This window comes from Gossypium raimondii, chromosome 8 (genome assembly GCF_025698545.1).
Source record: "Gossypium raimondii isolate GPD5lz chromosome 8, ASM2569854v1, whole genome shotgun sequence".
Lineage (NCBI taxonomy): Eukaryota > Viridiplantae > Streptophyta > Magnoliopsida > Malvales > Malvaceae > Gossypium > Gossypium raimondii.
The window spans coordinates 60,696,692-60,724,312 of record NC_068572.1 but is presented as its reverse complement, the minus strand read 5'-3'; the positions used below and the strand labels follow the sequence as shown (position 1 = coordinate 60,724,312).

The window sequence follows — 27,621 nt, the reverse complement described above, 5'->3', positions numbered from 1 at the left end:
CTCAGGCTCAGCTTATTATAAACGCACCGCACCACACCGCTCTTGCATTATTTTTTTCATTCAGTCCCTTTTTTTTCTTTTTCATTTCAAGAGATACAAAGGTACCTCTCTCTCGCTCTCAGTTTTCGTTTCTCCAATTTCCATCTCTTCTTTCCACTGCGGTTCCGTTTTCTTTTCTTTCGGTAAAGAGATCGTGATTTAATTTATTTTCCTTTTTTGTTTTTTGAATTTTTGATGTACACGCACTGTTCTCGTAGATCTGTTTTTTTTTTTTTGTATATTCTCACACGTATTCATTATATTGGTTTTGAGCTTTGATTCGAATTATTTTTCTTGGTTTTGCTATTTAAAGGCAACAGGCATTTGAATAATCAGCACGATGGTTTCCTTTGAAATGAGCGATCGAAAGAGTAAAGCTCTTACGTTGAACTTTTTTGTGCTTTAATGCTTCTTCCATTCAAATTAACGCTTTCTATGAATTTGTGATGATTTCTGTGAGAGTCCTGGTGATTTGGTACAAATTTCAATGTGTGATCTCTAGAAATTCTGTTCATATACATATAGCTAGACTTTGGTATTATATTCACTCTACCGAGTCTTATAGGTGTTTGTTAATACGTGTTTATAATTGCTTCTTAGTTAGAACTTTCTTTCAATTCATTTTATTTTACATTGAGGAAATTTAGGAATGATTTAAGCTTTGTGAGAAGCTTGTTAAAAGCAATCAAATATTATTTATTTTCCAAATCAATATTAATAGTAGATAGAAGTTGAAAAAAACGTAGCAGATATTATTGTAACTTATGTAGAGTTATTCAGACTCGAGAGCTGTTAAGAAATTTATGTTAGTGAAATATGAATATAATTTTGCTAGTTGACAACTTCCACTTACATTCGATTTGCTTATATAGTAGAAGGTTTTCAATTGATATGCACCCATCTTCCTTGGCTAAGTTTTAGTGCTCTCGTCCTTCTAATAAATGAGGCATTTCAATAGAGTGCGGTTCCAATTTTTCACTTTAATTTTGTATGTATCTTATTGGTGGTGAAGTTTGTCCACCATGCTTTCTTGGCAATGCTTACAGTGATATTGTTTGTGAAATGCAAAGTGATAAACCCTCTAGCATTTGGAAATGCTAATTAAATACTCTTTAGATTATGAAACTTTCCTAGGAATAATGGACAATTTAGTTTACTCTGTTATTTGAAATCTAATATTTTAGTTTAGAACTAAACCTGTTTGCTGAACAAATTATATGTTTGATTACATGGGTTATTGGGATTGAAAATGCTTGGAAGCAGGTAGAAGTGCTTTGGTGCTCTTAAATGTGATTTAGTTTGTCATTAATATTTTGAGAAAAAAAGTTGAATGAACAAACTTTGTGTTCATTTTATTCTATTAACGTTCATTGTATTAATATATGAAATTATGAAAAACAGAAATTGGGCTAGGATTAACGGGATTTGGTGTATTTTTCTCATTTATGGGAATTGTATTCTTTTTCGACAAGGGACTGCTTGCCATGGGAAATGTAAGCTCACTGTTATTATGTTTTTAACCTCTATTCCAAACTGTTTCATTTTCCCCTTCAATCATGTTTGAATAACACCTTTTTTATTTATTTTTTTTTAAAAATAGATCCTTTTCATATCAGGAGTGACCTTAACCATTGGCCTGAAATCCACTATGCAATTTTTCCTGAAGCGACAAAATTTTAAGGTCTCTCTCTCTCTTATACACACACGTGCTCGCATGTGCATCATACATTCATTGCTCATTTTCTTTACCATCTGTTGCTATTCAATGCAGGGAACAGTTTCGTTCTTTGTTGGCTTCTTTTTTGTTGTCATTGGGTGGCCTATCCTTGGCATGATATTGGAGGCATATGGATTTATTGTACTCTTCAGGTCTAAATGAAAATTTCCTTATCTTGATTCAATACAAATCCTTGGCTTCTGTTAACTTTTGAGCTTCTTGTTTACCATTCCTTCTTTTGTGTTTCCCCTTCTGCAGTGGCTTTTGGCCAACACTGGCAGTGTTTATACAGAGGATACCTATTCTTGGTTGGCTTTTCCAGCAACCATTTATCCGAACGGTATGTTTAGTTTGAAAGTCAAGTAATTTTCTTCATAACTTATAAACTGTCTGCTGGAACTGCATGCTTTTATTCTATTATTTTGTTTGCTCTTGGTTGGTTGTTTGCCTGATTTAAAATCTCCGCAAAATATTAAATACATCCTAAACCAGTTTTAAATTTTGAAACGCCAGGCAATGTGATCATCTGAGAGTATGAAAGAAAACCTATACACAATCTTATCCTGAGTTCACATTGATAACTATGACTAGCTCAAAGAAGTAAATTCCAGAAACCTTTTATTATGTATTCAATATATGAGTTACTGAATCAACATTTCTTCTATTTGCTGAAAGGAGGATGTTAAATATACCTTGTTTCAACATGACTGAGACTGGAATAGAAATTGGAATCATGAAATCGTATAACAAGAGCAGATTATTGGATTGGTTAATTCTCTAAAGCTTAATTGAATAATTTGTATACTGAGATGTTTGATTGTTTTAATCTTGCTTTTCATGGTAGTTCAGTTGCCATTTGCAAATATTAATACAATACGAACCATTGATTCCTGCTCTCTCTTTGGTGTTGGACAGTGATGGCATAAGAAAATGAGAGAACTTGTGAATATCTTCACAATATTGCCAGGTTCACATTTAGGTGCTCAGGCAAGGCACCTTAAGGCAGTGATGACTTAAACAAGTGATTGCTTTTGGAACCTGCCTAAGCAGATCACTAACTAAACTAGATTCATTTCTTTTTCTACTTTGGGTGAACTTAATATGTGACCTTATTTAGAAGCCTTTCATCGAGGTATGGAGGGTATTATTGTCTAGTGTTATTATTTGCCCCCAAAAAACCAGTGACAATCTATCAATTATTAGTGTTGTCAAAAGTATCCATTACCCTTGGTACTTATGCGGTTGTTCATTTCCCAGTTTACCTTTGCATTTCAGAAGTCCTTAGTATCTACAAGGTTTCTTTTAATCATAACATTAACCATGTTTATATTTGATTGTAGAATTATTATTATTATTTTATGTTTATGAGTGCCTCTTTGATATCAAAATATTAATAGACTCATTTTTAGAAATTTGCACCTCCCTTTACTTAGTTTGCCCAAGGCATCATTGTATACACATGGTGCCTCCACCTTTTTTTATTACTTTAGCATCCTTGGAGATGATCAAAAAGCCTATGCGGACGGATAAAGATGGTTTAGATTGTCACTAAAACCCAAACTTACCCTTTTTATTTTCCAACTTTTACCTTTTGTCTTCTTACAGAGAGCATTTCATACATGCATGTAAGAACTTTTCATGGAAAAAAAAACAGTGAAAGGAGAAAAGAAGAGTTGATGTTCATTATTATTGCAGTTCCTACGACTTAGAAGCCTGCAACATACTTTAATTGAACCTTCCATCACAGCATCTAGTTTCAGTTATACGAATATAGATCTTAAGTATTTACTGAAGACTTTGCTGGCACCACCAAATGGTGCCGGCGGAATGGATATAGACTAACAAGTGAAAGCTTTGTACACAATATGTAGTTTAATCGGCAATGTTCTGAAAATACGAGTCATCACTCGTCAGTCTATGGATAAAAACAATGATCAGTCTCTTTCCATAGATGCCTTTTTCCTTCCCATTGAGTGAGCTTAAAGTTTGTTGTGTTAGTTGCTCTAGTAATCAATGGATCATTATATCTTTATACTTTCGTATGAAAATCATGCGAGGTGATACGGATTTAGTTATCCTTTGTATGTATATCTGGTCATATGGAAATGTTTGAACCAACTTTTTTTTGTGCAGTGGTTAGACCGAAACCAGGGCAAGCGTGTACCTGTGTAATCCCCACATACAAGAGGAATTGGAACAAATGGTAGGGTAGTTCACTTGTAAGTCTTTGTAGAAAACTGCTTTGAAGAAGACTGATCTGTGTTTTTTTTCATGTCTTGTTGATACGGTGATGTCAAAATTCTTGTTATACGAGTTAGGGAATTTTTTTTTGATCAAAGAATAGAAAGAAAAAGAAAAGAAAAACAGAAGTAAATGCACTAATCCTTAGCAGTTTTGTGGGTTGTGACTTGTCTAACCAGTTTTTGATTTGCTGAACTAGAGATATGGAGAGAAGAGTTGGGTTGAGTTGACCATTTAAGATCATATGTTTTAATTGATGACGGGTTCGGATTCTTTCGTTTTTTTTTAGTTTTCAATACATCTTTAATCATTATTTTCATATAATTAAAGAGTTCGATTTTACAAAATGTGAATGCTAATGAAAAATGTAAAGAAAAAGTAATGGAGTAGATCTCAAAAGGAATACGAGTGTAGTAAAGAAAATAGTGTAGGAGTTAATATTTGTATTTAGTTTAAAAGAAATATGGAGTTCATTAAGTTTTATTTTGCTTGTCTTTAGTATTACTTATTATTTTATTTTATATATTATTTATATTGCTTAATTCGAATTATTGTAAAATCAAATGTATTTTTTAGAGTTTACAAACTAAAATATAGTACAACCACCCACCCATGTCTGTTTGAGCAATTATAAGAAGTACAAATAGAATGAAAGAAAATTGATTTATTGGATTAAAATTCACATATTCATGAATGACAATTGTGCATGACAAAATATAAAGTATTTAAGTTTGATTATCAATCTTTTTATGAACTTGTATCATGCTTTAAAATAACTAATGCGCCCTTTTAATTTTTTAAATAACAACACACTATCACCTCTTGTAATTAATTAGTGTGTAATTTTAAAAAATTAATTGATTTAATAATTTTAGAAAGGATATTATTAGAAAGTTAGGAATTTTGAAAACATACTACTATCTCATGTAATTAAAGAGTATGCAATTTAAAATAATAATTAGTGTAATAATCTAAAAGATAATATTATTTGACACGAATTTTAAAATAAAATTCATAAATGATACGAAAATATTAAAATAATTTTGAACATACCCAGAAAAAAATATTTAATAGATAAATATTAAAATAAAGGTCATAATATCTATAATATAATAATTAATTATTTGATAGATAAACGTGTATTATTTTGTGAAATGTCTTTTTAATGAAAGAGAAAACTCCTATAACTACAATAGTTTTCTTTCCATGAATGGATATTCATTTTCTAAAATGATATATTTATCAAACGTATTGTTTTATAAAATTACATACTAAAATTTACAAAATCATTTGGTGTTTTACTTTATAAATTAAAATTAACTAAATTTTTTAAATGATAATATTCTATGAAATATAAGTAAAATAAAACAAATATGATATGTAATATTATAAAGATAAGATATTTGTAAAAGCTTAAATGTATGGTTATTTAAGAACTGAGGTTGAATCTTGGAGACATGAAGTATATAAAGTTATAAATAAAATAAAATATAATAATTAAAAATAATAGTAGAAGAAATGAAGAGGAAGAAATAAGTTATTCGAATATGTGTTATAAATGATTTAAAGGTTAAAATATGCCTTAAGTGGTTGTACTATTTGTACATTTGAAATTTAGTCCTTCTACTTTTAATTCAAGTCCAAAACGTTAAAATTCTTTTGTTAAATTCTAGTTCAATGCAATGTCAAAATTTTTATTACATGGCTACTAAGTAGTTATTTTTTGTTCCAAGATGTCACACCAGTAAATTTAACGGAGAATTTTAACAATATTCACAATTGGACTAGAATTTTGAATCTAAAAAATAAAGAGGCTAAATTCCTTGAAATAAAAGTAGAGGGACTAAAATTCAATATATAAAGAGTACACGGACTTGGAGTATATTTTATCCTAATCTAATTTGTGATTGTATTTATAATATGATTATAACTTACAAAATGGTAAAACAATTATTCCAGTCCCTTTCAGTTTTGATGTTGAGCAAATTGGTCCATCTAAAAAATAACAACTTAATCCTTGTCAATTTTGAAAGAGAGCAACTAAGCATAGTTAATCACAACATTAATGTTTTCATCAATTATGCATAAATTTGATTGGTATAATAAATTTAGCCATCGATATTTATATATTATGCATAAATGTTGATTAAATATGTAAATATTGTTAGTTAAATTTATTAAATCATGATCAAATTTGCAAAATGTGTAAATGTAGCAAGCTAAAATTGTTACGATGCCAAAAAAGAGAGAGCATAATTGACAGAAAAATATTAACGTTGTGATTAATTGTTCTTAGTTGTTTACTTTCAAAATTGATATAGATTAAATTGCTCGATTTCTTAGAGATTAATTTGCTCAATATCAAAATTGAGAGGAATCAAAAATGTATTTTTACCAAAAATATCTATAACAATATAGAAAGTATAATTCAACGAACTCTAAAGGGGATACTATAATTTTTTGCCCATGAACTTGGCAACTAGATCTATTTTGGTCATTGAACTTAGCAACTAGATCCATTTTGATCTTTGAACAAGATTGGACTGAATGGATCTAGAACTGATCAATATAATGGTCTGAACAAAGGGTTGAACTGGTTGACTCGAAAACTGCTTGAAATTGGTAAAATAAAAAAATAGAGACAAAAAATTAATAGTTGAACATGTTGAATCGGTGTTATATTTTTAGATTTTTATGAATTTTTAATTAATTATTTAATTATTATTGGTCCGACGGTCGAACCAGTCAAATCGATTGAATCGGGAACTAATGGCCTAACTTGTTCAACCACCAATTCAATTATTAAATCACTGAATATGACACTCTGAAATTGTATCACATCATATCCATAACCCTGAGAATTAATATAAAATTTTTAACTTTTTAAGTGATGATATTGGAATTTTATATCTTTCAAGTTTAGGGACCATAAAGGACCTAATTGTCAAGTTTAAGTGTCAAAATGGACAAAAAAAAGTACAGACACCAAAGTGAACTTAATTGCTAAGTTAAGGGACCAAAAATTATATTATCCCGGGAAAAAACCGCGCCAACGTGAAGAAAGCAGCGAAATTATACATGAAGAAGAAAAATAAGAACACAGAGCAGAGTCGGTGTGAAAGGAAAAAAAAACAGAAAACAGAAAACAGAGAGAGAGAGAGAGAGAGAGAGAGAGAGAGAGAGAGAGAGAGAGAGAGTGGGATTGCTTTGATCCAAACAATAAACAAAGCAATATTCCCTTTCCTGTCTTTCTTTCCTTCGTTCTTTCATATCCCATTATTTCTTTCATTTTTCCCCTTAATTTTTTCCTTTTTTTTTGTAAAACAAAATATAACACCCAAAGAAACAAAAATGTCGATCAATATGAAAACTTTGACCCAAGCCTTCGCCAAAACAGCTGCCGTCATCGAGAAAACCGTACACACAACCGTGCAATCAGCCGTACAAGAGGTTACAGGACCCAAGGCTCTTCAAGATTACGAGCTTCTCCACCAGATAGGTTCCGCCGGTCCTGGCCTTGCATGGAAGTTGTATTCCGCCAAGGCGCGTGACGGGACGCATCCCCATCAGTATCCCACGGTTTGCGTGTGGGTTTTGGACAAGAAGGCGATGTCTAAGGCGCGAGCGTGCGCGGGGTTGTCTAAGGCGGTGGAGGATTCGTTTTTTAATTTGATACGGGCGGATGCGGTGAGGTTGGTGAGGCTGAGGCATCCCGGAGTGGTCCATGTTGTACAGGCTTTGGATGAGAATAAGAATGCCATGGCTATGGTTACGGAACCTTTGTTTGCATCGGTGGCTAATGCGCTTGGGAATGTTGATAATGTTGCCAAGGTTCCTAAGGAACTCAAAGAGATCGTATGTGCTTTACTGTCTCTTTTTTCATTATTGAATTTGATTATTGCTTAGTTTCGATTTTCGAATTACTCCAATGCTGGGTATCATTGATTGAATCTTAAATGGTTATATAGTTGTTGAGAGGGCCAACTCATTGGGAAAAGTCTTTCAGTGTCGTCTGTTGGCTGCCGGCCAAACCCAAGAAAGGTAGGTATTGTTGTGTTCCATGTAATAGCCTTGAAGGGTTCACGGAGGGGGGCCGTCCCGGTTGGTGGAGATACGAACTGTACCTCTCACGGTAGAGGTGTCAGTATAGTGTGTAATATCAATTTTCAAATTACTCCCATACTTATATAGTTTATCCAAATCTGCGAATCTATCTAGAAACCAATTTGTGTCCTTCTAAGTAGTACTGTGAATGTCTTTTTTAAGCATTGTAGTTCTCCAGGATCAGTTTCATGCATGATGGAATGGGAGTCACCTTATCCAATTTAGTATAGGAAGCATGGACAAGGGAACACATGAATTTCTACAATTTAGTACACGGTAGGGTAGGACATGCAATGAAAGATATTATATAATAACAATGTAAAACTGACACTTCCAATAAATAATAACATGCAAAGCAGTTTTGTGTACAAGGTGCTAGAACCCTTATATTGTCTCAGGTGCAAGGTGCAAAAATATGTTCGACTGAGTAAAGTATAGTGCAATGCATGTGTGTTTTTGTATGTCTCTCTCTCTCTCTCTATATATATATATGTATATAAACTTAGAATATTATAACTTTATCTGCAAAACATGCAAAACATTTTTAGTCTATATGCTTGATTTTCTTATGATCCACTTGTTGTTGAATACTCTCAAATCTCAAGAAGTGGAGAATTTGGCATTATCCCTTTCTTACTAGTAAATGTACATCTAATGAAAATTGAAAGATAAAAGATAAAAGAAATTAAAGAGAACCTTAAAAACTTGATAGTATCCATGTTTTAAGATTCATTTTGAATTTAAAAACTAGAACCTTAGAAAACACATCTCTTGTCCCTGTGTGGACCATGTTAGTTCTTCCTAAGATGGAAAATGTTCACTTGCAAAGTTGTTTCAATTTCAATGATGATTCAGCATTGAGGAAAGGTATATATGGCACTAAAATTTGGTGTTTAACCTAAGGCTTAAATGGCAAGTTATTATAACTAAAATATCTTTTTGGCCATGCTCAATGCCTTGTTGCCTCAGCTTCAATGCATCTAACAGTATGTTGGAAACTTAAAATGTGGAAGTGAGTAGATAGATTGGGTGGAGTGATTACTAGAGTGGAGCTGAGTAGTAAAAACAATATTTACCATTTCTAAGAGTGGAGAGAAGAGAAGGTTAAAATTGTATGTTTATGGGCTATAACTTCATTCTGAGAATTATTAAAATGCATTTTGAATGGCTTAAAGGGAAAACACAATCTTAAATCATTTAAGTGTAATGCTTTTGAATCCTTTTAATTTTGGTGAATTTAAAGTGAGGTTTTGCAGTGGTTAGCTTCACCGCCGAACAATATCCTCTCCCCTTTAAGAAAAATTTTCCAAATGCCAAATATGATAAAGGCAAACTTTTACTACTTTTACTATACTCTCCTCCACTTCCCTTTACATGAAGATATTGCAAGAGTTATTGCTACTTTGGAAAATTGACTCATGCCTTTCTTTTCAACATTGGATATGAATGTCTCTTATATTTGACATGTCATTATATCAGAAGAAGTTGTTGAAGATTCACTTGGAATGCTTAGTGCTTAAATCATACACCACTAGATTATGTCTTTATCATATAATTTATAATTATAGCAAATTTAAATGGTCTTTCTCCTTCTCAGGAAATGGGTTTGGTGGAAGTCAAACATGGTTTGCTTCAGATTGCAGAATGCTTGAATTTTCTTCATAACAATGCACGTATTGTTCATCGGGCTATATCACCTGAGGTTACATTTTTACCTTTTTCTTAAGATTGTTTTCCTAATTTCTACGAATACGATCACCGAATAGTGATAATGTTTCGAAATCTTTGTTTCTTGTTTCTGCTTAATTGTTTTGATGTGCTGTTATCATGAACTAATGATTCTGTAGAATCTGTGCAGTGTTTTTATCCTACTTATTCCTTTTGATTTTTACGGAAGTTTTAACTGTTTTGTTTTAGTAGAGGCTTAGGCCTACAATTCCTTGGTACATTTTCTATTTGCTTCTTTTCACAATTTTCTTGATTGTTGAGAAAAGATTAATTATGTGCCTTTGGAGCTGCAATATTGATCATTGAGGGTAGGAAACATAACCACCGTATAGGTGTCTGACGACTGAGTTTGTTCTTTGCAGAATGTCCTGATTACGTCAAGTGGAGCCTGGAAGTTTGGTGGGTTTGGTTTTGCTACCTCAACGGATAAAGCCTCTGGTGATTGTGCTAATGTGCAGGCCTTCCATTATGGCGTAAGTGAAACTTTGGTATTTTAAAGGTTTAGCTCAAGTGGTAACGGTGGCTGGATTTTGAGAAAAGGAAGGCAAGCCAAAGAAAAAGCCAGTGTGTTTTACATATCAATTCAATTCCTTGACCCAACTGAAATCAAACATGAAACAAGGGAAACAAATATATGAAGAGAAACCCATTTTCTTTGGCTATGTTGCTTTGTCTCTTTATTTTTTCTTGAAATATCCATGCTCAAGACATATTTGGTAGGCATGGGCACGGAGGTTTGACTGTTGAAATATAGGGATAAACATGGAAAATTTTGATGATCCATGTCAGGCAAATGTGCATATCTGACACATCCTCAAATAGAAGTTACATAGTCCGTTTTACTATTGATAATTTATTTAATGTTATGACATCAGCATGTTATGTGTGTTTTTATGTTCTAATATGACATGTCATAGATGCAGTATAAGGTCGGACATGTTTGTCTTATTTATTGCAGTTTGTGCTTTTAGAATGCCATTTTAACTCCATTCTTTAACCACCTTATTGGCTTTGGTGTCAATGCTTCAATTCTAAGTCAATTTCTTTCTACTTTTTTAGGCTTTGGTTTCTTTTGGATTTTTTTTTTCATTTTTTGACTTGTTGGCCACTAGTGTTTTCTTTGCAAATATTCATTTTTATCAAGTACTTGATCCTGATTGATGGATTTACCATGTTTGCAATAATGATACATTTGTAGCTATCACATTCTGATAATATGATTTTATATGGTCTGTTCAGGAATATGATACTGAAGATTCTGTGATGCCTCTTCAGCCATCATTGAATTACACTGCACCTGAACTGGTTTGTAGTAAAGCATCTTCAGCTGGATGTTCTTCTGACATTTTCAGTTTTGGATGCCTTGCCTACCATTTAATTGCTCGAAAGCCTTTGTTCGCCTGCCACAACAATGTCAAAACGGTACTTACTAATTTAAAGTTTTATCCTTTGACATAGCCTAATATTAATCCAGTTCTGTTTTCTTTAAACATTAGTATCTGGAAAGGGGTTCTCTCTCATTTTGAGTGCCTGTTACCCTTTTTGCTTATGATAGAAAAAGAATTTCATTAGAGCAACTCAAATCAGGGTTACAAAATGAAGCTAGGAGAGATTTTACCAGTGTAAAATCGAGGGAGAGAGAAAAAGAGGAAGAAAGAAGAGAAAGAAGACAGCCTTGCTGTCACTGCTTTGGCTGTAATCAGCCGGGAAAAAGAAGAAAAAAAGAGAGTAAAGAGAAAAAGGGTTTTTTGAAAGAATTTCTTGTGTATATACATTATGCTACATAACATATTTATACTAGTACCCAGATATACAAAGAAGGAAAGATATTTCAATTAATGCTAATTAATCCCTAGAATTATGCACAATAAATCTAAAGATACTAATATTACCATAACAACCAATTGTCCTACATCACATGTAAGTTTAGCTAAAATGAGCAAAGATGTTAGTACTTCCCTAACATGAGAGAACTGACAACTACACTCAAAAGATAAATCCAAGATGTGTGAAATGAATAACCTCATTACCAAATGTGTCAAAAATTTTAACTTTGACTTCTTATTATTTTAAGTTTTTAAATATATTTTTTAGAAACTTTAACTAATTAAAATGTTTAAAACAATAGTGGTCAAAGTTTAAAAAATTGACCAAAAGAATGTCAACCATTACAGTTTAATGGGAGGGGATAGTGAGAGTACAAAATGTTTCTCAAATCTTAAGTTATTTTTTTAACTCATTGAGATGACTTTTTTAAAAGTGCAATCTTTTGTGTGAAGTCCATATGATCATCTACTTGAGGTAAAGTTGATTGGTGACTGGTCAAATTTTTTTGATGACCTTTTGCCATAACGAATCAAGAGTTGTGTCATCCATTGCCGCTTGAAGTATCTGATAAAACAGAACTGTTGTACTTCAAGATCTGGGTTTAGAATGATAAAGCTTTCTGGAAATGCACTTACAATCCATCTTTTATCTCGGCCTCAGGTTACTCCCATATTATATTTTTGTGTTTCCTGGTTTCTTGATGATGGCTAAAGAAGCAAATCACAAAATAACCATTTTGTACCAACTTTAGGCAAACTGTAAAGCTAATCTCGGGCCTTAAACAGGTGATACTGAGCAGTTTTGACATAAGGGTCAAGACATAAGACTAGACAGTTTTGACATAAGACTAGACAGTTTTGACACCCATCATAGTACACTTCGCCACATGTATGGCTTTGCAGTGATTTTGGCAATGAAAAAGCTTTTTTCTACTGCATTTGTTCCTTAATGCAAATTAGAGAAGTATGTGTCTCAAAGAGGCAAAGACTGTCTTAGAAACTCTGGAATTCAACAAATTCAAATAAACATGTTGAAGGACTTCTTTGCAGCATACTTGACTTTCATTATGCTTTCTTTTTCTCTATTTTTCTTTTTAAGTTTTGTGTATAAAAAACAATAAAGTTAACATATGCATATTTCAGCTTCACCTCTTAAAACTTCTTTTAAATCTGTTTTAAAGTAGCAGTTATTGAGTATTGCCTTTCTTTCCTGCAGTATATGAATACGTTGACATACTTACCCAATGAAGCCTTCTCCTCTATTCCACAAGAATTAATCCATGACTTACAGAGGATGCTTTCTGCAAATGAATCTGTCAGGCCATCAGCACTGGATTTTACTGGTAACAAGGGGAACCTTATAGACCCTGCAATTTTGTTTTGGTCCTCCAAAACAAGAAAAAGGGGGAAAGCATTTTCGAATAGATGAGTTTGTTTCCCGTATGCAAGTATATTTTAAGGGAATGTTTTGAGTTTTGATAATCTCTCTACTTTGAGTTTTGCTGCATTAAAATTGCTGTGAAAAGTAAAATATGAACTTCCTCTTAAATGGCAATGGGACTGTTTTTATGTAGTATTCATAGTGTTCGTGCTTTTAATGAAAGACTTGGTCCATCATTATCAAAACTCAATTTTTAATTTTGATTATGTGTAGTTAAACTAAAGCAAATGGCATGAATTATCCTATGAGTCCCCCGTGGTTATTACTAAACTGGCATTTAAACACTACTATTTGGATTACTTTGATTATTATAAATTTTCTTCATTGCATTCGCAGGTTCTCCTTTTCTCCGGGATGACACTAGGTTGCGTGCTCTTCGCTTCCTTGACCACTTGCTAGTATGTGTTTGAATTTTTGGTCGTCTCACACATGATCATTAAACTCAGTCATCTAGAAGTAACTTGCTTGAAATATGTGCAAGGAAAAAGTCTAAATTCGTGGGTTAAATTTTGTTTCCTTGCAGGAAAAGGATAACATGCAGAAATCTGAGTTTTTAAAAGCTTTATCTGACATGTGGAAAGATTTTGACCCCCGTGTGTTGCGATATAAGGTTTGAGATTTTATTTTGCCTCTCTAAGTGCAGCTTTCCTAATTTTTCTTAGCTTGTAATACAAATTTGAATTTTAAGAACCATTTTAGTTATTAGGCATGGGTCTGTCTTTAAAAATATTTGGGAAACTAAATAAAGAGATATTGGAAACCGGACTTGTTCTTGATTTTGTGAAGTGATATTCATATGTGCATTTGATATTCTTCAAGATCTTCAAGTGTCATCTTTCTCCCTTATTTGTTACTTTTGCCGGTTCACCACACTGAATGAGTAGATGTTAATGGTTCAGTTGCTTTATCTATTGCATTTTGCAGACAAAATCAAGTCAAGTGAATAAGATTTTCTAAATGCAGGTACTTCCACCTCTTTGTGCAGAACTAAGGAATTTGGTTATGCAGCCATTGATTTTGCCGATGGTTCTCATGATTGCAGAGTCACAGGTACTTGTTTTGCTCGTTGTCAGGTTTTTGAGTATCAAGAGCATGCAATTTTGTTTATTTACAATTGCAATTCTAAAAGAAACTGCTTGAGGATTGTTTTGACATGTTGATAAAGTTATTGTCTCAATTTATCTCTTGTTCTCTTTTAACAAATTGTGAATAGTGTGATAAATCCCCGTTAATATATTCAAACTTTTCTATCTTGTTTGAGCAATGAGCTGATGGCTTCAAATGTATTGCAGGATAAAAATGATTTCAAGTTAGTTACTTCACCCGTTCTTATGCCTGTTCTGAGCAATGCTGCAGGAGAGGCCATGTTGTTGCTGTTGAAGAACGCAGAGCTTATTATCAACAAGGTAACTAAAGGTAACCAAAGTAGGTGCTCGCTGAGAGAATGCTCTCACTGAAAGATTCATAAGAAAACAAAGAAAATTGAACCCAAAAAGGAAAAAGATTGCTGAGTCACACATAAGGTTCATTGTAGCAGACTCTTAAATGGTGTTATCCTATCTTTTTTAGGTTTCGTGTGGTCTTATATTAAAGTTGAGCCCCTCCGCATATGTCAAATGGTTCTAGGTTTTATGCTTAATATTGCTTGAAGTTTTCTTATAATATAATTTTATATCTCAATTCAAAAAGTACATTGATTTATATAGACTTCAAGCATCCTTATCCTAGAAGAAAGAGAAGCTTAACTTTAATTCGAACTACTAGATATAAAACTAAAAACTTAATACAAAACATAATAGGATAAGGAAAACCGAAACCAAGATCCAATACCCTAAAATAAATTCCAAATAAAACTATTGTACTTCAAAATTACAACTAAGCTTATATATACAAATTAATAAAATAAAATATAGTAGTTCAATAGATCAAATATCTTTCCATCCTTCCTCATCCACCCCTCTCAAAAAGGAAAAAGATTTCTTCTTGTTTTGTGTACTTTGTTTAAGCTTTACTAACATTACGAAGTCTTCTTGTCTCTATTGGTTTAATTACTAATAAATACTAAACAGTATGAGACACTACTCCTGATAATATCATCGTACAAAATTTCTTGAAACATTGCAGAATAATTTCCAAATCTATCATAATCTTTAGCTAAAGGGCATACCAGCTCATGTAATATGCGTAGAGTTCTATGGTTTGCCATCTTTTTACTCTTATTAGCTAGTAGGTCAATAAAATCTGTTCAAATGTTGAGAAAATCATGTAAAAGAAGCTTGCTGTTGTAAGTTATTTCAGATATGCTTTTCAATTTCATTGGGCTGACGTGTTACATATGAATACTGAAAAAGACAACTTTATGGAATGGCAATGTTTTGTTACCTATTTTTTTAGAGGCTTGTTTACATCATTTGATTATAGTTGTTCTGATAACTGTAGACAAGCTCGGAGCACCTAGAATCCCATTTACTTCCCATGTTTGTTCGAGCTTATGATGACAGTGATTCTCGTATACAAGAGGAAGTTTTGAGAAAATCTGCATTCTTTGCCAAGCAACTTGATCTGCAGGTGATTCTCATATACAAGAGGAAGTTTTTTTCGCCATTTTTCTCTGTATTTTTTTGTGTGTAATAATACTTATCGTAAATAAATTCTACCCGTTAGAAGAGAATCAGAGATGTTGCCAAATTCTTTCTGTATCAGATGTTATTGCTTGTTATTATTGGTTATTGGGTTAAAAAAGGGGTAAAAGTCATTTGTATCTTTGATTTTCGGATGATTTTACATATTCTACTAGGATGTATGGATTTGAAAATGAATCAAATGTGAAGTATGGATTTGATCCTTCGTTGGCAGTTTCCTTGAATAATACTGTTAATTATAGATTCGACACTATGATATCAAACAGCTTGCATGTTTCATCTGTATCTTCTAGTTTTTATTTTATCTTATTTTTTTTTTCATTTTAAATTCCTGATGATATTGCTTATCTTAAGCTTCTAACTTTATTTTTCAAATTGTACTTTTATTCCCTTCAGCTTGTGAAACAAGCCATTCTGCCTCGTATTCATGGCTTAGCTCTTAAAACAACAGTTGCCGCGGTATGCATGCTTCTTTTCTTTGTTATTAACTTAATATTTAATATATAGTCATGATTTATTATATGTAATGATATGACCAAACATTGCTATTTCGTATCATCCATCAAACACGTGCTATCTTTGTAAATGAGTGAAGTAACAGACCCATCTGTTTCTCAAAGTTTGCGGAACTGGGGGCCTTTTTAAAAAAAGAAATTAATATTATATTAAGTTGCCTTTTAATGAACATAGCTAATCCATTTTTATTAAGTTCAGTTACTCATTCTAGCCTCTTAATTGCTTTATTTGAGCAGGTTAGAGTCAATGCTTTGCTATGCTTGGGAGATTTAGTTCACACACTTGATAAAGGTTCTGTCCAGGATGTCTTGCAAACTATTCAACAATGCACGGCTGTTGATCGTTCTGCCCCTACTCTTTTGTGTTCCCTGGGGGTTTCAAACTCAGTTCTCAAGAAGGTAACGATGGATTCTTTTTTGGTTTCTAATTTGTTCGGAAATTCCTAGCGACTTGCAGCTCATTATTTGTCTTTGCCGTTCATCTTCGTCAGTATGGAGTTGAGTTCACCGCAGAGCATGTCCTCCCTTTACTCACACCTCTTCTCACTGCCCAACAGTTGAATGTTCAGCAGTTTACCAAATATATGCTCTTTGTCAAAGATGTTCTCAGGTGGTTGGTTATTGTTGTGCTTGTTGAATTCCCTAGGAACCCATTTATCCTCGTTTTAGTTCTTCTCGCTCCCCTGTTATTGGTTTACCCGTCTCTTATGAAGATGTGATTTATAATTTTGTTTTAACTCAGAAAGATAGAAGAAAAGCGGGGTGTTATTTCGACTGATTCTGGAACTCCAGATGTAAAACATGCTGTCACTGCCAATGGGCTTCAGTCTCAAGTGTTGAGCAATTCAAGTGGAACTGTGGCTCCGGCAAAAAGCAGCCCAGCGTGGGATGAAGCCTGGGGCTCTGCCCACAGAGGAGCTGCCAATGCCACTGCCACTACCACTGCAGATGGGATTCAGTCTCAAGCTTTGAGCAACGCAAGTGGAACTGTGGCTCTGGCAAAAAGCAGCCCAGCATGGGATGAAGAGTGGGGCTCTGCCAACAGAGGAGCTGCCACTACCACTGCAGATGGGATTCAGTCTCAAGCCTTGAGCAACGCAAGTGGAACTGTGGCTCCTGCAAAAAGCAACCCAGAATGGGATGAAGAGTGGGGCTCTACCTCCAGCAGAGCTTCCAATGCCACTACCACTACCGCCGCAGATGGGCTTCAGTCTCAAGCCTTGAGCAACACAAGTGGAACTGTGGCTCTAGCAAAAAGCAGCCCAGCATGGGATGAAAACTGGGGCTCTACCACCAGCAGAGCTGCTATTGCCAATGCCACTACCACTGGAGATGGGCTTCGGTCTCAAGCCTTCAGCAATGCAAGTGGAACCGTGGCACCAGCGAAAAGCAGCTCATCATGGGATGAAGACAGGGGCTCTACCAACAGAGGAGCTGCCAATGCCACTGCAGGTGGGGTTCAGTCTCAAGCCTTGAGCAATGCAAGTGAAACTGCGGCTCCAGCAAAAAGCTGCTCAGCATGGGGTGAAGACGGAGACTCTACCAACCGAGGAGCTGCCACTGCCACTGCCCACCAGCCTTCAAAAGCCAACTTATCTATTCACTCTAATTTGGGGGATAAATCAAGTGAACCAACACCTTGGCAATCTCATTCTCCCATTATGTCCGCTATGTCTAGCCAGCAAATGCATGCGTCTTGCCCTGCAGTTGACACCGAGTGGCCTCCTGCTTCATCAAGCAATGGAACATCATCCCCATCAAATTTCGATGATTTAGATCCTTTTGCAAACTGGCCTCCACGACCTAGTGCCTCGAACAGTTCTGGGACCTTGAACAATGGCACAACCATGGAACAGGCCACTAACAAGTCTGGATCCAGTTCCATCACAAGTATCACAAACAACATGAACTACCACACTGACAACAGCAATTGGTCCTTCACCAACAACCAAAACTCAGGGCAGATATCACATCCTAATCACAGAAATCCCACGATAAATGCAACAATCCCGAACAATGGGAATCTCCAGAGCTCTATGGGATTCTTGAAACAGAACCAGGGGATTTCAGTTCCGGTCAGTTCGAACAATAATCAGAAACCAGCAGATCTTGGTTCTACATTTGGTTCTAGCAAGTCAGCTCCAAGACTTGCACCGCCACCCTCAACTGCGGTCAGTAGAGGAGCAAATTCAGCCTCAAGGGCTACTCATGCCACACCTACATCCCAACAGCCTTCTCTTTTGGATTTATTTTGATAGGTGAGGGATTTGGTGTTGTTAAAGCAAACACAAAGAAGTCATTCTTTTGAATGTGGTTTACATATGGCTAAAATCCCACGTTGTACAGCAGACCTTTGGCCCTGAAACTAAATTTATTCATCATTGTTGATGCCATTGTTTTGTAGTTGTTATGGGCTTGTTTGAAGAGGGGGCACCCATTTTGTTATAATTTGTTTGCGTGTTAACTCTATTATTTCTTGATATATGTTTTTTCAAATATACTGTTCAAACATCTACCTGGTTTAATTGGTAATCATGTACTAAATCGTTTACAGCTAATTTTGTATACCGTAAAAACGAGTAGGTCCCAATTCCTATCATCTAACAGAATCTATACTTATTTGGGTAAAATTGACTCTCACTTTGTTTTACTTTTTTCCGCCTGGGGGCTTTTTAGAAATGTTTTAAAACTCGGTCAATTGATTTAACCGTCGCTACAATAATTATTAATTAATTAATTAAAAATTCTATTTTTTTACTGGTTTCAGGAGTTGGTTCAAATTTTGTCTAGATTAGTATACTAGCTGATTTTTTATCGAACCAGTTCGACTGATCGATCAAATCCAGTTCCAACAACATTGGATTGTAGACCATAAGAAAACAAAAAAACTTGTTACTCAAAATGAGAGCTAGACAATTGAATCTGGGCAAAATCAACTCCTTCGCTTATATACGCACAAAAGAACTGTTCAGATTACAGAACAAAATAGTACTTGGAACAAAAAAAATGCCATCCATTGCTGTTGAAGTTGTAAAACAGAAAGTGCCAAAGTGAAGAGTGCAAACAGCAAACGAGGCATGCAAACCACTGGAACTGGAAGTATATTAGGAGCAGAGACCTAACAGACTGTCTTTAAGCTAAAGCAGAATGCTAGATTTAGTGATATAACAAAGATGATAGTAGTTTTGATATTTCAAGCCGTTCTTCCATTACTGTTGTATCACAAAATATGATGAAACAAAATCAAAGCTCCTTTTGCAGTTGCATCAAGCGCCACAATGATCATCTTCAAGAGATTTCGACATAGAAAATGCTGCTAACTTATACCATACTATCTTATCTCAACACCATCGATGTATTTAACTCGCAAAACCTGGAAGAACTATAAAGTTTCTATCAATTCAAGTTCTTCATTTCACATAAATAAATAAATAAACGATAATGCAACATATGGATACTAAAGGAGGAAACATATGACTATCAACATGCATTTACAAACAATGAATTGCTTAAAATGGCCTTCGACAAGCATCAATGTTCACATGCACGGACCTTATAAGCCAAGAGCGATCAACACTTTTGACAATATGCTATCACTCTGGGGCTTAGAACAAAGTAAAACACACCATATCAATGAGAAAACCTTCCAAACATGATGGATGATATGGAAATGCGACAATTGAATACTCCCAATACACCAAATTCTATGAACATATACACAGACCTTCTAAGCCAATAACACTCAACATGTTTGACAATATGTTATCACTCTGGGGTTTAGAACAAAGTAAAACACACCATATCAACAAAACCTTCTAAACGTGATGGATGGATGATATGATGATACGTCCATTAAATAGTAGACTCTCAATACACCGAATTCTATGAACATATGCACAGACCTTATAAGCCAAGAGCACTCAACGTGTTTAACAATATGTTATCACTCTGGGGTTTAGAACAACGGTAAAACACACCATATCAATGACAAAACCTTCTAAACATAATGGATGGATGATATGATAATACGACCGTTGACTAAGTAGACTCTCAATACACTGAATTCTATGAACATAGGGTTACTGTATAACCTGGCAGCTGAAATTTATAAACAGGTTTAAATGAAATATTTAACTGCAATGCTCGTTCATTCCCCTTCCACTTGATGTTATAACTTCTGAAAAGAGTTACATTACATTACAATATAATTCACTTATTTTGCAGACTTTATTTCCAAAATTCCCACAAACTCCAGGTATGTGGAGGGATATGAGCACCTTTTTCTTTTCCCTAAACTTGCCTTTCATCAAGAGGAGGCAAATGCAGAGGGCAGAATTGGGTGGGGATTGTTAGCTTTTGAAGTAAACATTGTTGGTCCAGATTAGATTTCATGCAGGCTTCACAAATTCGGATAACATTCTGCCACATTATTTTAGAAGAATACATAAAAATATTGATAGATCTCTGGAATTATATGCTCTGTTAGAAACATAGATTCACAATATTACTAATAGATCTTACATCAAGAGGGCGCCAAATGAGACATAGAAGTTTGTTCTATTAAAATGACAGTACAAAATAATCATGTAGCTACAAGCATATATGGAATGGATTCCTGTATCCTATCTAGTGTTATATTAGAAAAACATGAACTTCTCTTTCTGGTTATTATATTATAATACTATTTAATAGAATTAATATCATAATATAAATTAAAAGATAAGAGATTATCTAAATTCAATAAATCTCACTCTTGTGGCAATGGCAGCATGGGAGGAGCAACTTTGTTGTTAAGTGCTGCAAAATATCACTTCTATTATTATTATAGTAGTAATACTTAATAATAATTATTATTTGCAGTTTTGCACTGAGTAATTTATGTTAACTAAAAGCTCCTGTCTTTAAAATTAATAATGATTACTTCGTTTTAGATGTTAGTTTTCAGTTTTAATAAATAAGCCCTTAACTTCCCATTATCATCATCATCATCATCATCATCATCACCATCATCATCATCATCAATAGTAGTAGTCTAAGAGAAAAAGAAAAAAACAACAACAAAAGATACGCGTACACATTGACAAAATAGATAAACAAAACACATGCACCAACCTTAGCAACTTTGTCATAACAAGTTATGGATCCATAATACTTAATAGAAGAGAAACTAACCATCTATCACTTCTTATTTCCTGGTTTTATCAAGAACTTCAATGTATCTCTTTGGAATTCCATATTGCTCAAGCAGATGTCTCGCAACATCATCAATGACCCCACCTTGGATAAGAACCTCAAGCCCTTTCTTACCTATAAACAGTGCAAATGGCTTGCATTCATGTGATTGTTTAAAACACAAGTAAATGCATGCAACAAGGATAATATACAAAAAGAAACATGATTTTGGAGTTATCAGGTGCCGCAAGTTTGAGTCATTTCAAGTTGAAGTAGCCTTTTTTTCTTTTCTTTTTTTTTTTGGGGGGAGGTGGAGGGTGTTCAAGTCAGATTTGATAAAATATCAAGTTATATGTTTATGTATATTGCCTTTGTGTGTGGGCAGATAGCCAAGCTCATGGACAGCTCTACTATTTCTAAACTGACAAAGCAATAAACCAACCTGGCAATTCTGCCACTGTTGTACTGCAAGCAAACTTCTTCTGCAACTCTGATGCCAATGCTTCTGGATCAATGAGGAAAGTTTCCAAACCTGAAACTTTTGTCACCTTCTTGTTGCCTTGCCTCCGTTCAGTCATTATCTGAACTGTTTTCAAAACACCTTTCCGAACAACAGATTCACCTCCTCTAGTCACCATGTGGTGGGCCTGCATACGGTTTATAAATGTTGCTCCTAAATCTTTCTTGTGGATCTCAGTTGGATATGTTGATCCTTTCTTGATGGCTCCCTTAAATAACGCATCACACAAAGTTGCATCTAATACCACAGTGGCTTTGTTTGTTTGCTTCACCAGATTTTCTTTCTCAATGTACTTGAAGACAATATCAGTAGCTTCAGAAGCTGAGTACAGTTTCCCAGTGTCAGCTCCAACAGAAGCAAAAATGGGATTAACATGCACACTTGACTTATAGACCTCTACCACTTCAAGCGCCTTCTGTGAACGGCTTTCACTAGCAGCAGAATCACCAGCCTGAACAACTTTCTCTACCGGTCGCTTTTCTGGCTTAAATTGCAAGTATTCTGGGTGACCTCGATTAACAGAAATCAACATAGCTTCTTTCTTGTACTTGTCTTCTTTTACTGTTATCTGTTCAAACATTGACAATGTTCATGAAATACAAAATAAAATAATTAATAGAAAAACACAACAACCCTTTCTAGGGCGAAGCCTATGGATGATTTAGGCCATTTGACAGCTTGATCATGATATAACAATATATGAACTAGGGGATGCACTTTTTGTATCAATTTCAGGCCACCATGACAACACTTTTAGATGGATTAAATATGAGACTTCACCAGTTTGAAACTAGATTAAAATTTCCAATGCCTCATTGGTGTTTGGTTTCATCATTTTATGGGAGTTGGAGAACTTTCAATACTATACGGAAAGGCACAATGCAGTTAATTTCTCTGGCAACAATAAATTTTTAAAGTAGAGCAAATTATTCTTAGAAATAGTTGTTTCTCCAACCAACCAGAAATTCAGAACCATCTTCTTAGTTTCTTTACCTCATAAAAGCTTCAAGCTTTTTAACTCTTTCTACTGCCTAAACTCATAGAACCTCAAACCCTTTAACCTTACCTTACTTTCAATTGCAATAATAGATCAGAAGGAAAAAAACAATGATGCAGCCAATGTAAAGATCAGAATAAATACATTTGTTTACCAATAAATTTATCTTATACAAAGATGCAGCCAAAATGTCAGGTTTCAATCATGTCAGGGCTAATGCAACATCAAACAATAAAGTCTAGCTCATTCAACCCTCAAATGGCATCCTCTGCATGCTATTTTACCTTCAAAGCATTGATCCAAATAACTGAGTAAAACCCACATGGAACAACAATACAAACCATTAACAAATAAAATGAGCACAAATCCACCCGGTTTATAAAAATCGTGTCACTACTTTCAATAAAAAAATGTAGGGAACAAACCAGTCCAGTAGATGTTTTGGCTTGCAGCCACTTTGATAACTTCTTATGAGATGATTTCTTGATATCTAATGTGATTCCTGAAGGTCTACAAGGTAACACGTGATTTGACCTACAACAATCACAAAACCCAAAAACTAAGAAATTGGAGAAAAAAGTGATACCTGCCCAAAAATTGAGCAAAAATTTTGGTGATATTGTATCATCCCATTTAAAAATGTGAGAAAATTTGGCAAGGAAGAATGAAAACGATTGTAATGAGAGTTTGCACCTTGGTTCACTTTTATGTCCCAATAATTTTTTTTGTATCATCCCCATATTTACTAACTTTCAATTTCTTTTCATTGTTCATAGAATTGATTCTCATTATCCACCTACACTACCATGCAGAATTTCTTGTATGTGGCCACGCAAAGCATATTCATGCACTTATTTTTACTTCTCTCTTTCATTAAAAACTTCCAAAGAAATAGAGAGGAAGGTGAGGAGAGGAGAAAGATAAGCGCACAAATATCAATTTAAGTAATTTTACCATAACGTGCTTCCAGGCATCGGAAGGTCTTTATCCTTCACTGTTGTATGCAAAGCCTGCAAAAGGCATCTATCCAAATGGGAATCTACATCCTCAATGGAGAGAGACGAGAGCTCAATATCCAGTTTGGCAGCATCAACATTAGCTGTTGACTTCAAATCAGAGGCATCCGTCGTAATTTCTTTTGCAGCATTCTCAGAGTCATTTTGCATTGAGGCAGCACATGCATCAGAAATAGCACCATTTACATCAATGGACCCCTCGGTATTTTCATTGTTAACGCAACTTTGTTGCACATCGGACTCGCAAGTAGCACCTTCAGATGAATCAGAAGGTTGATTTGATGCCAAAAAAGAAGGATCCTCCAAGACAACATCCTCCAAGAAACCTGAGTTAGGAACATAATGACCCTCAACCGACTCCCTGCAAAGATCTCACAGGCATGTTAATAACAAAATAACTCATTAATTGATCTCTCATTTAGCTTACAGTTATACTTGCCAAAGTAAGTCACGGTAATAGTGCATTATCCTTAAAGCCTTCCCACGCAAACCAGCTTTTAAGGCTTCAGCACTGCTCATTGTGGTGGACCCAACCTGCAGAAAAGAAATCAAATGTTACAAACACTGACTACATAGAAATAAGATGTGGAGTATAGAGAACTAGCAAAAGGAAAAGCAGACAAATTTTCAAGATGCTTACTGCAATAGGTGCTGGATTGCCAGGAACTTTAACCGCCCATGGCTCACCAGCTGAAAATGAAGGTAGACCTTCAGCAGCCACACTAATACCAGGGAACATCAAATCTGCCCCTCCAATGACAAATCGAGAAACTTCACCTCCCTTAAGCATAAAATAAGGTAACATTTCAGGGAGCTCCCAGAGAGCAAAAACTGCAAGATAGAAAATTAAGATAACAAAACATCAAAACCCAAAAATAACATATATAAATATGAACATAACGTATGAAAGAAGTTCACCATGAGAGGTTTCTGAATAGAATTTATGTGAGGTTAATATCATTAGCATTCCAAATTTCCAATGGCCTTCTCTTCCAAGGAAAAAAATCACGGTCTTCACTAACAAATTGTTCAACCTTTTCCTATAAAACTTAAATTGTAGCTTGCTTTTCTACTATGATTATTGTTTTAAAACATCAAAACAGGCTCCAAATTTCTTTATTCCAGTTAGGATATAGTGAATCTAAATTCAGTTTGATGATTTCCACCATTCTTTTGAATATTCAAATTGAGTTTCATTGAAGCAAAGATATCTAACCACGTTTTCTCCATCAAATTCCATTTTAGGACTACCCTTTAGGTTAATTTAACCCAAGCTCATAGAACAACATTCATACTTAACATACCATGGAAACCAACAAAATTCCATACAAACACACTTGAGAACAAAAACCAGTGACGGTATATTTCACCATAACTAGCAAAAGAAGCAATGAAAGGATGAGTAAAAGAAACAAACCAGTAGGGTATATTTCAGAGCCACGGCCATCAACATTGAAAAACAAAGGAAAACCCCCTTCTACACCATACACATGGACTCGATTTTGAAACTTGGAAACAGTAATCTCAGCCTAATAATGAAAAACACATTGAATAAAAAGGATTCAAAATTATAAGAACAAAATAAAAAGATGAAATGGGGGTACCTTGGGCGGAAGCAAAGCATCGATATCGGCATCGGAAGCTCTGGGAAATCGGTCTCTGATGGTGCGTTTTAGCTTCTTCCTGTCGGCACCTGATAGCCTCTGCTGAGCCTTAGCTTCTACTGCCTTCTTGAACATTCTTTTCTTTGTTGTTGTTGATTAAGAACAAATGTTATAATATAACCTGGAAGTATAGCTGATAGCTAAAGGATTAAGGTTTCAGAGTTAATATGATCATATATCAAGCACCTCTTTGGAAGCGAATGAATTTTTCCTTTAGGGGTAGTTTCGTGATTTCACAAGTTATTATCCCATATATACTTTAGGTATATTATTAAAATCCTTGAGAAGTTTCATTAATATTTTTTTGGTTAAATTTTATTATTAGTCACTGTATTTTGCGTAAATTTATGCATTTAATTATTGTACTTTGATTTGGTATTTTAGTCTCTATACTTTTCAAATGTTAAATTCATTAAGTTTTGTAATTTTTTTAAATTAGATGTGGTAAACATATTATTATATGTGTAATAGACTCATTGTTATTTATGTCAAGATGAAATTTTAAAATACGAAAAGTATAAGAACTCAAAATGTTCCAATTAAAGAATATAGACTAAATTTACAACTGTACTTATAATACAATACTAATAATTGAATTTAATCAGATAAATTTAACTGTTATTATTTGAGTCAAAATTAAAATTATAATATTCAAATACAAGTACTAAAAATAACCAAATTAAAGTAGATGGATTAAATCCATAACATTCAAAAAGTACAGGTATTAATAGCAGAACTTAACCTTTTAATGTTTCCTTTACGGGCAGTTCGGTGATTTTGCATGTTATTATTCAAAGGGATAATAGATATTGGCTCCTGTATTTTGAGGTTTGTTCAAATATGACCCTTATCTTTCAAAATGTCAAATTAAACCCTTGTACCTTATTTCCGTTTAATAAAGTAGCCCCTGACCCTACGGTGTTATTTTTTTCTGATGTGGCACTTTATCCAATCAAGGGGCACCACGTGTCACCTTTGACTGCCTTACTCAAGTCCTTATTAGCAATTTTTCCTTTTTTTGTTTTATTTTCATAAAGATTTTTTACCAAATTGAATTTTTAAAAAGTAAAAAAAATATTTTCATAAATTCCTTAAGAATTATATTATAATTTTCAAAGATAAAAAATATATAAATTCTTTTTCATTATTTCTTCCCAAAAAGTAAACGGAAAGAGAAAAAAAACTTTAATTTAAATTATTAAATAATTTAGGGTAAGTTGGGATAATTGCTCATAAGAGCCCAGTGAAGAAGCCTTCAAGTCAACACCTGGTGATTTCAATCCATCAATCGATTGTGGCGGAACGCTTCGTAACTTAAAAAAAAATCTTTTTAAATACAATTTTTAAACTACTTATGAACTCTTAAATAAGAGAATAGTAAGAATTTAAGTACCCAAATACATTACTTTCCTGATATTGTTAACAAATATTTGAATTAAATATTTAATAACTATTTTTAATAGATGCTTTAGAATTGTCATTTTAAATTAATTGATGACAAATACATTTCAAATTTTAGAATAGAATGAATTTTTTCAATATTTTTTATCATTTTCCATTTTTATTACATGTAATCTGCAAATATATATATGTATATTTTCTAAATATAATAATGCATATATATTTCTTAAAAATATATTTAAGTTTCGTTGATTAAAAGACAAAAAATTGCGGCGATTGGAATATGTAATCATGTAACATATTCATCAAAGATTATGCAAAATGAAAAAAAACCCTTATTCTCAAAGAAATTGGGCACTAGTGATAGTTCTTAGGACATTCATTAAGATAAATTCTTTTAATAACATCGTCAAATACTTTAAAATATGAATAATCACTCATTAGCAAAACCTTTCAGGAAATTGAAGTAAATTATTTTAAAGATAAATTTATATTAAAATGTTCAGAAAAATAAAATACTACTATATTTTTATTTGATATAATGATTGAGTTTATTTTAAAATATTAAAATAGAATATCAACTAAACTTAAAAAGTAC

At 33.8% G+C, this 27,621-nt stretch overlaps 3 protein-coding genes across 7 annotated transcripts; 2 read left to right on the top strand and 1 right to left on the bottom strand.

The window, feature by feature from the left end:
* Window positions 1–4,138, top strand: LOC105792769 (vesicle transport protein GOT1). Of its 2 annotated transcripts, none has more exons than XM_052634197.1 (7): window positions 1–101; window positions 353–410; window positions 1,441–1,532; window positions 1,640–1,720; window positions 1,811–1,908; window positions 2,015–2,096; window positions 3,890–4,138. In XM_052634197.1, the coding sequence occupies exons 2-7, from the start codon at window positions 380–382 to the stop codon at window positions 3,926–3,928; spliced, it is 423 nt and encodes a 140-aa protein (XP_052490157.1). In that variant the 5' UTR covers window positions 1–101; window positions 353–379; the 3' UTR covers window positions 3,929–4,138. The 2 variants fall into 2 exon arrangements, with proteins under 2 accessions (XP_052490157.1, XP_012476999.1); XM_012621545.2 differs by having other exon boundaries at window positions 25–182.
* Window positions 4,139–7,130: 2,992 nt separating this feature from the next.
* On the top strand, window positions 7,131–19,080 carry LOC105792768 (SCY1-like protein 2 A). The gene is made up of 14 exons (XM_012621541.2): window positions 7,131–7,852; window positions 9,699–9,803; window positions 10,192–10,302; window positions 11,069–11,251; window positions 12,872–12,998; window positions 13,433–13,494; window positions 13,620–13,706; window positions 14,060–14,146; window positions 14,389–14,502; window positions 15,536–15,664; window positions 16,135–16,197; window positions 16,491–16,652; window positions 16,745–16,863; window positions 16,996–19,080. The coding sequence occupies exons 1-14, from the start codon at window positions 7,349–7,351 to the stop codon at window positions 18,506–18,508; spliced, it is 3,366 nt and encodes a 1,121-aa protein (XP_012476995.1). The 5' UTR covers window positions 7,131–7,348; the 3' UTR covers window positions 18,509–19,080.
* A 96-nt stretch (window positions 19,081–19,176) lies between these two features.
* On the bottom strand, window positions 19,177–25,790 carry LOC105792767 (uncharacterized). Of its 4 annotated transcripts, none has more exons than XM_052634678.1 (9): window positions 25,563–25,790; window positions 25,376–25,487; window positions 24,599–24,789; window positions 24,394–24,492; window positions 23,897–24,315; window positions 23,368–23,476; window positions 21,868–22,513; window positions 21,426–21,560; window positions 19,177–19,626 (listed from the first exon to the last, which is right to left on the bottom strand). In XM_052634678.1, the coding sequence occupies exons 1-8, from the start codon at window positions 25,695–25,697 to the stop codon at window positions 21,439–21,441; spliced, it is 1,833 nt and encodes a 610-aa protein (XP_052490638.1). In that variant the 5' UTR covers window positions 25,698–25,790; the 3' UTR covers window positions 19,177–19,626; window positions 21,426–21,438. The 4 variants fall into 4 exon arrangements, with proteins under 4 accessions (XP_052490638.1, XP_052490637.1, XP_052490640.1 ...); XM_052634677.1 differs by having other exon boundaries at window positions 19,177–19,635; window positions 25,563–25,789; XM_052634679.1 differs by lacking the exon at window positions 19,177–19,626 and adding an exon at window positions 19,650–20,672.
* Between the last annotated feature and the right edge of the window lie 1,831 nt (window positions 25,791–27,621).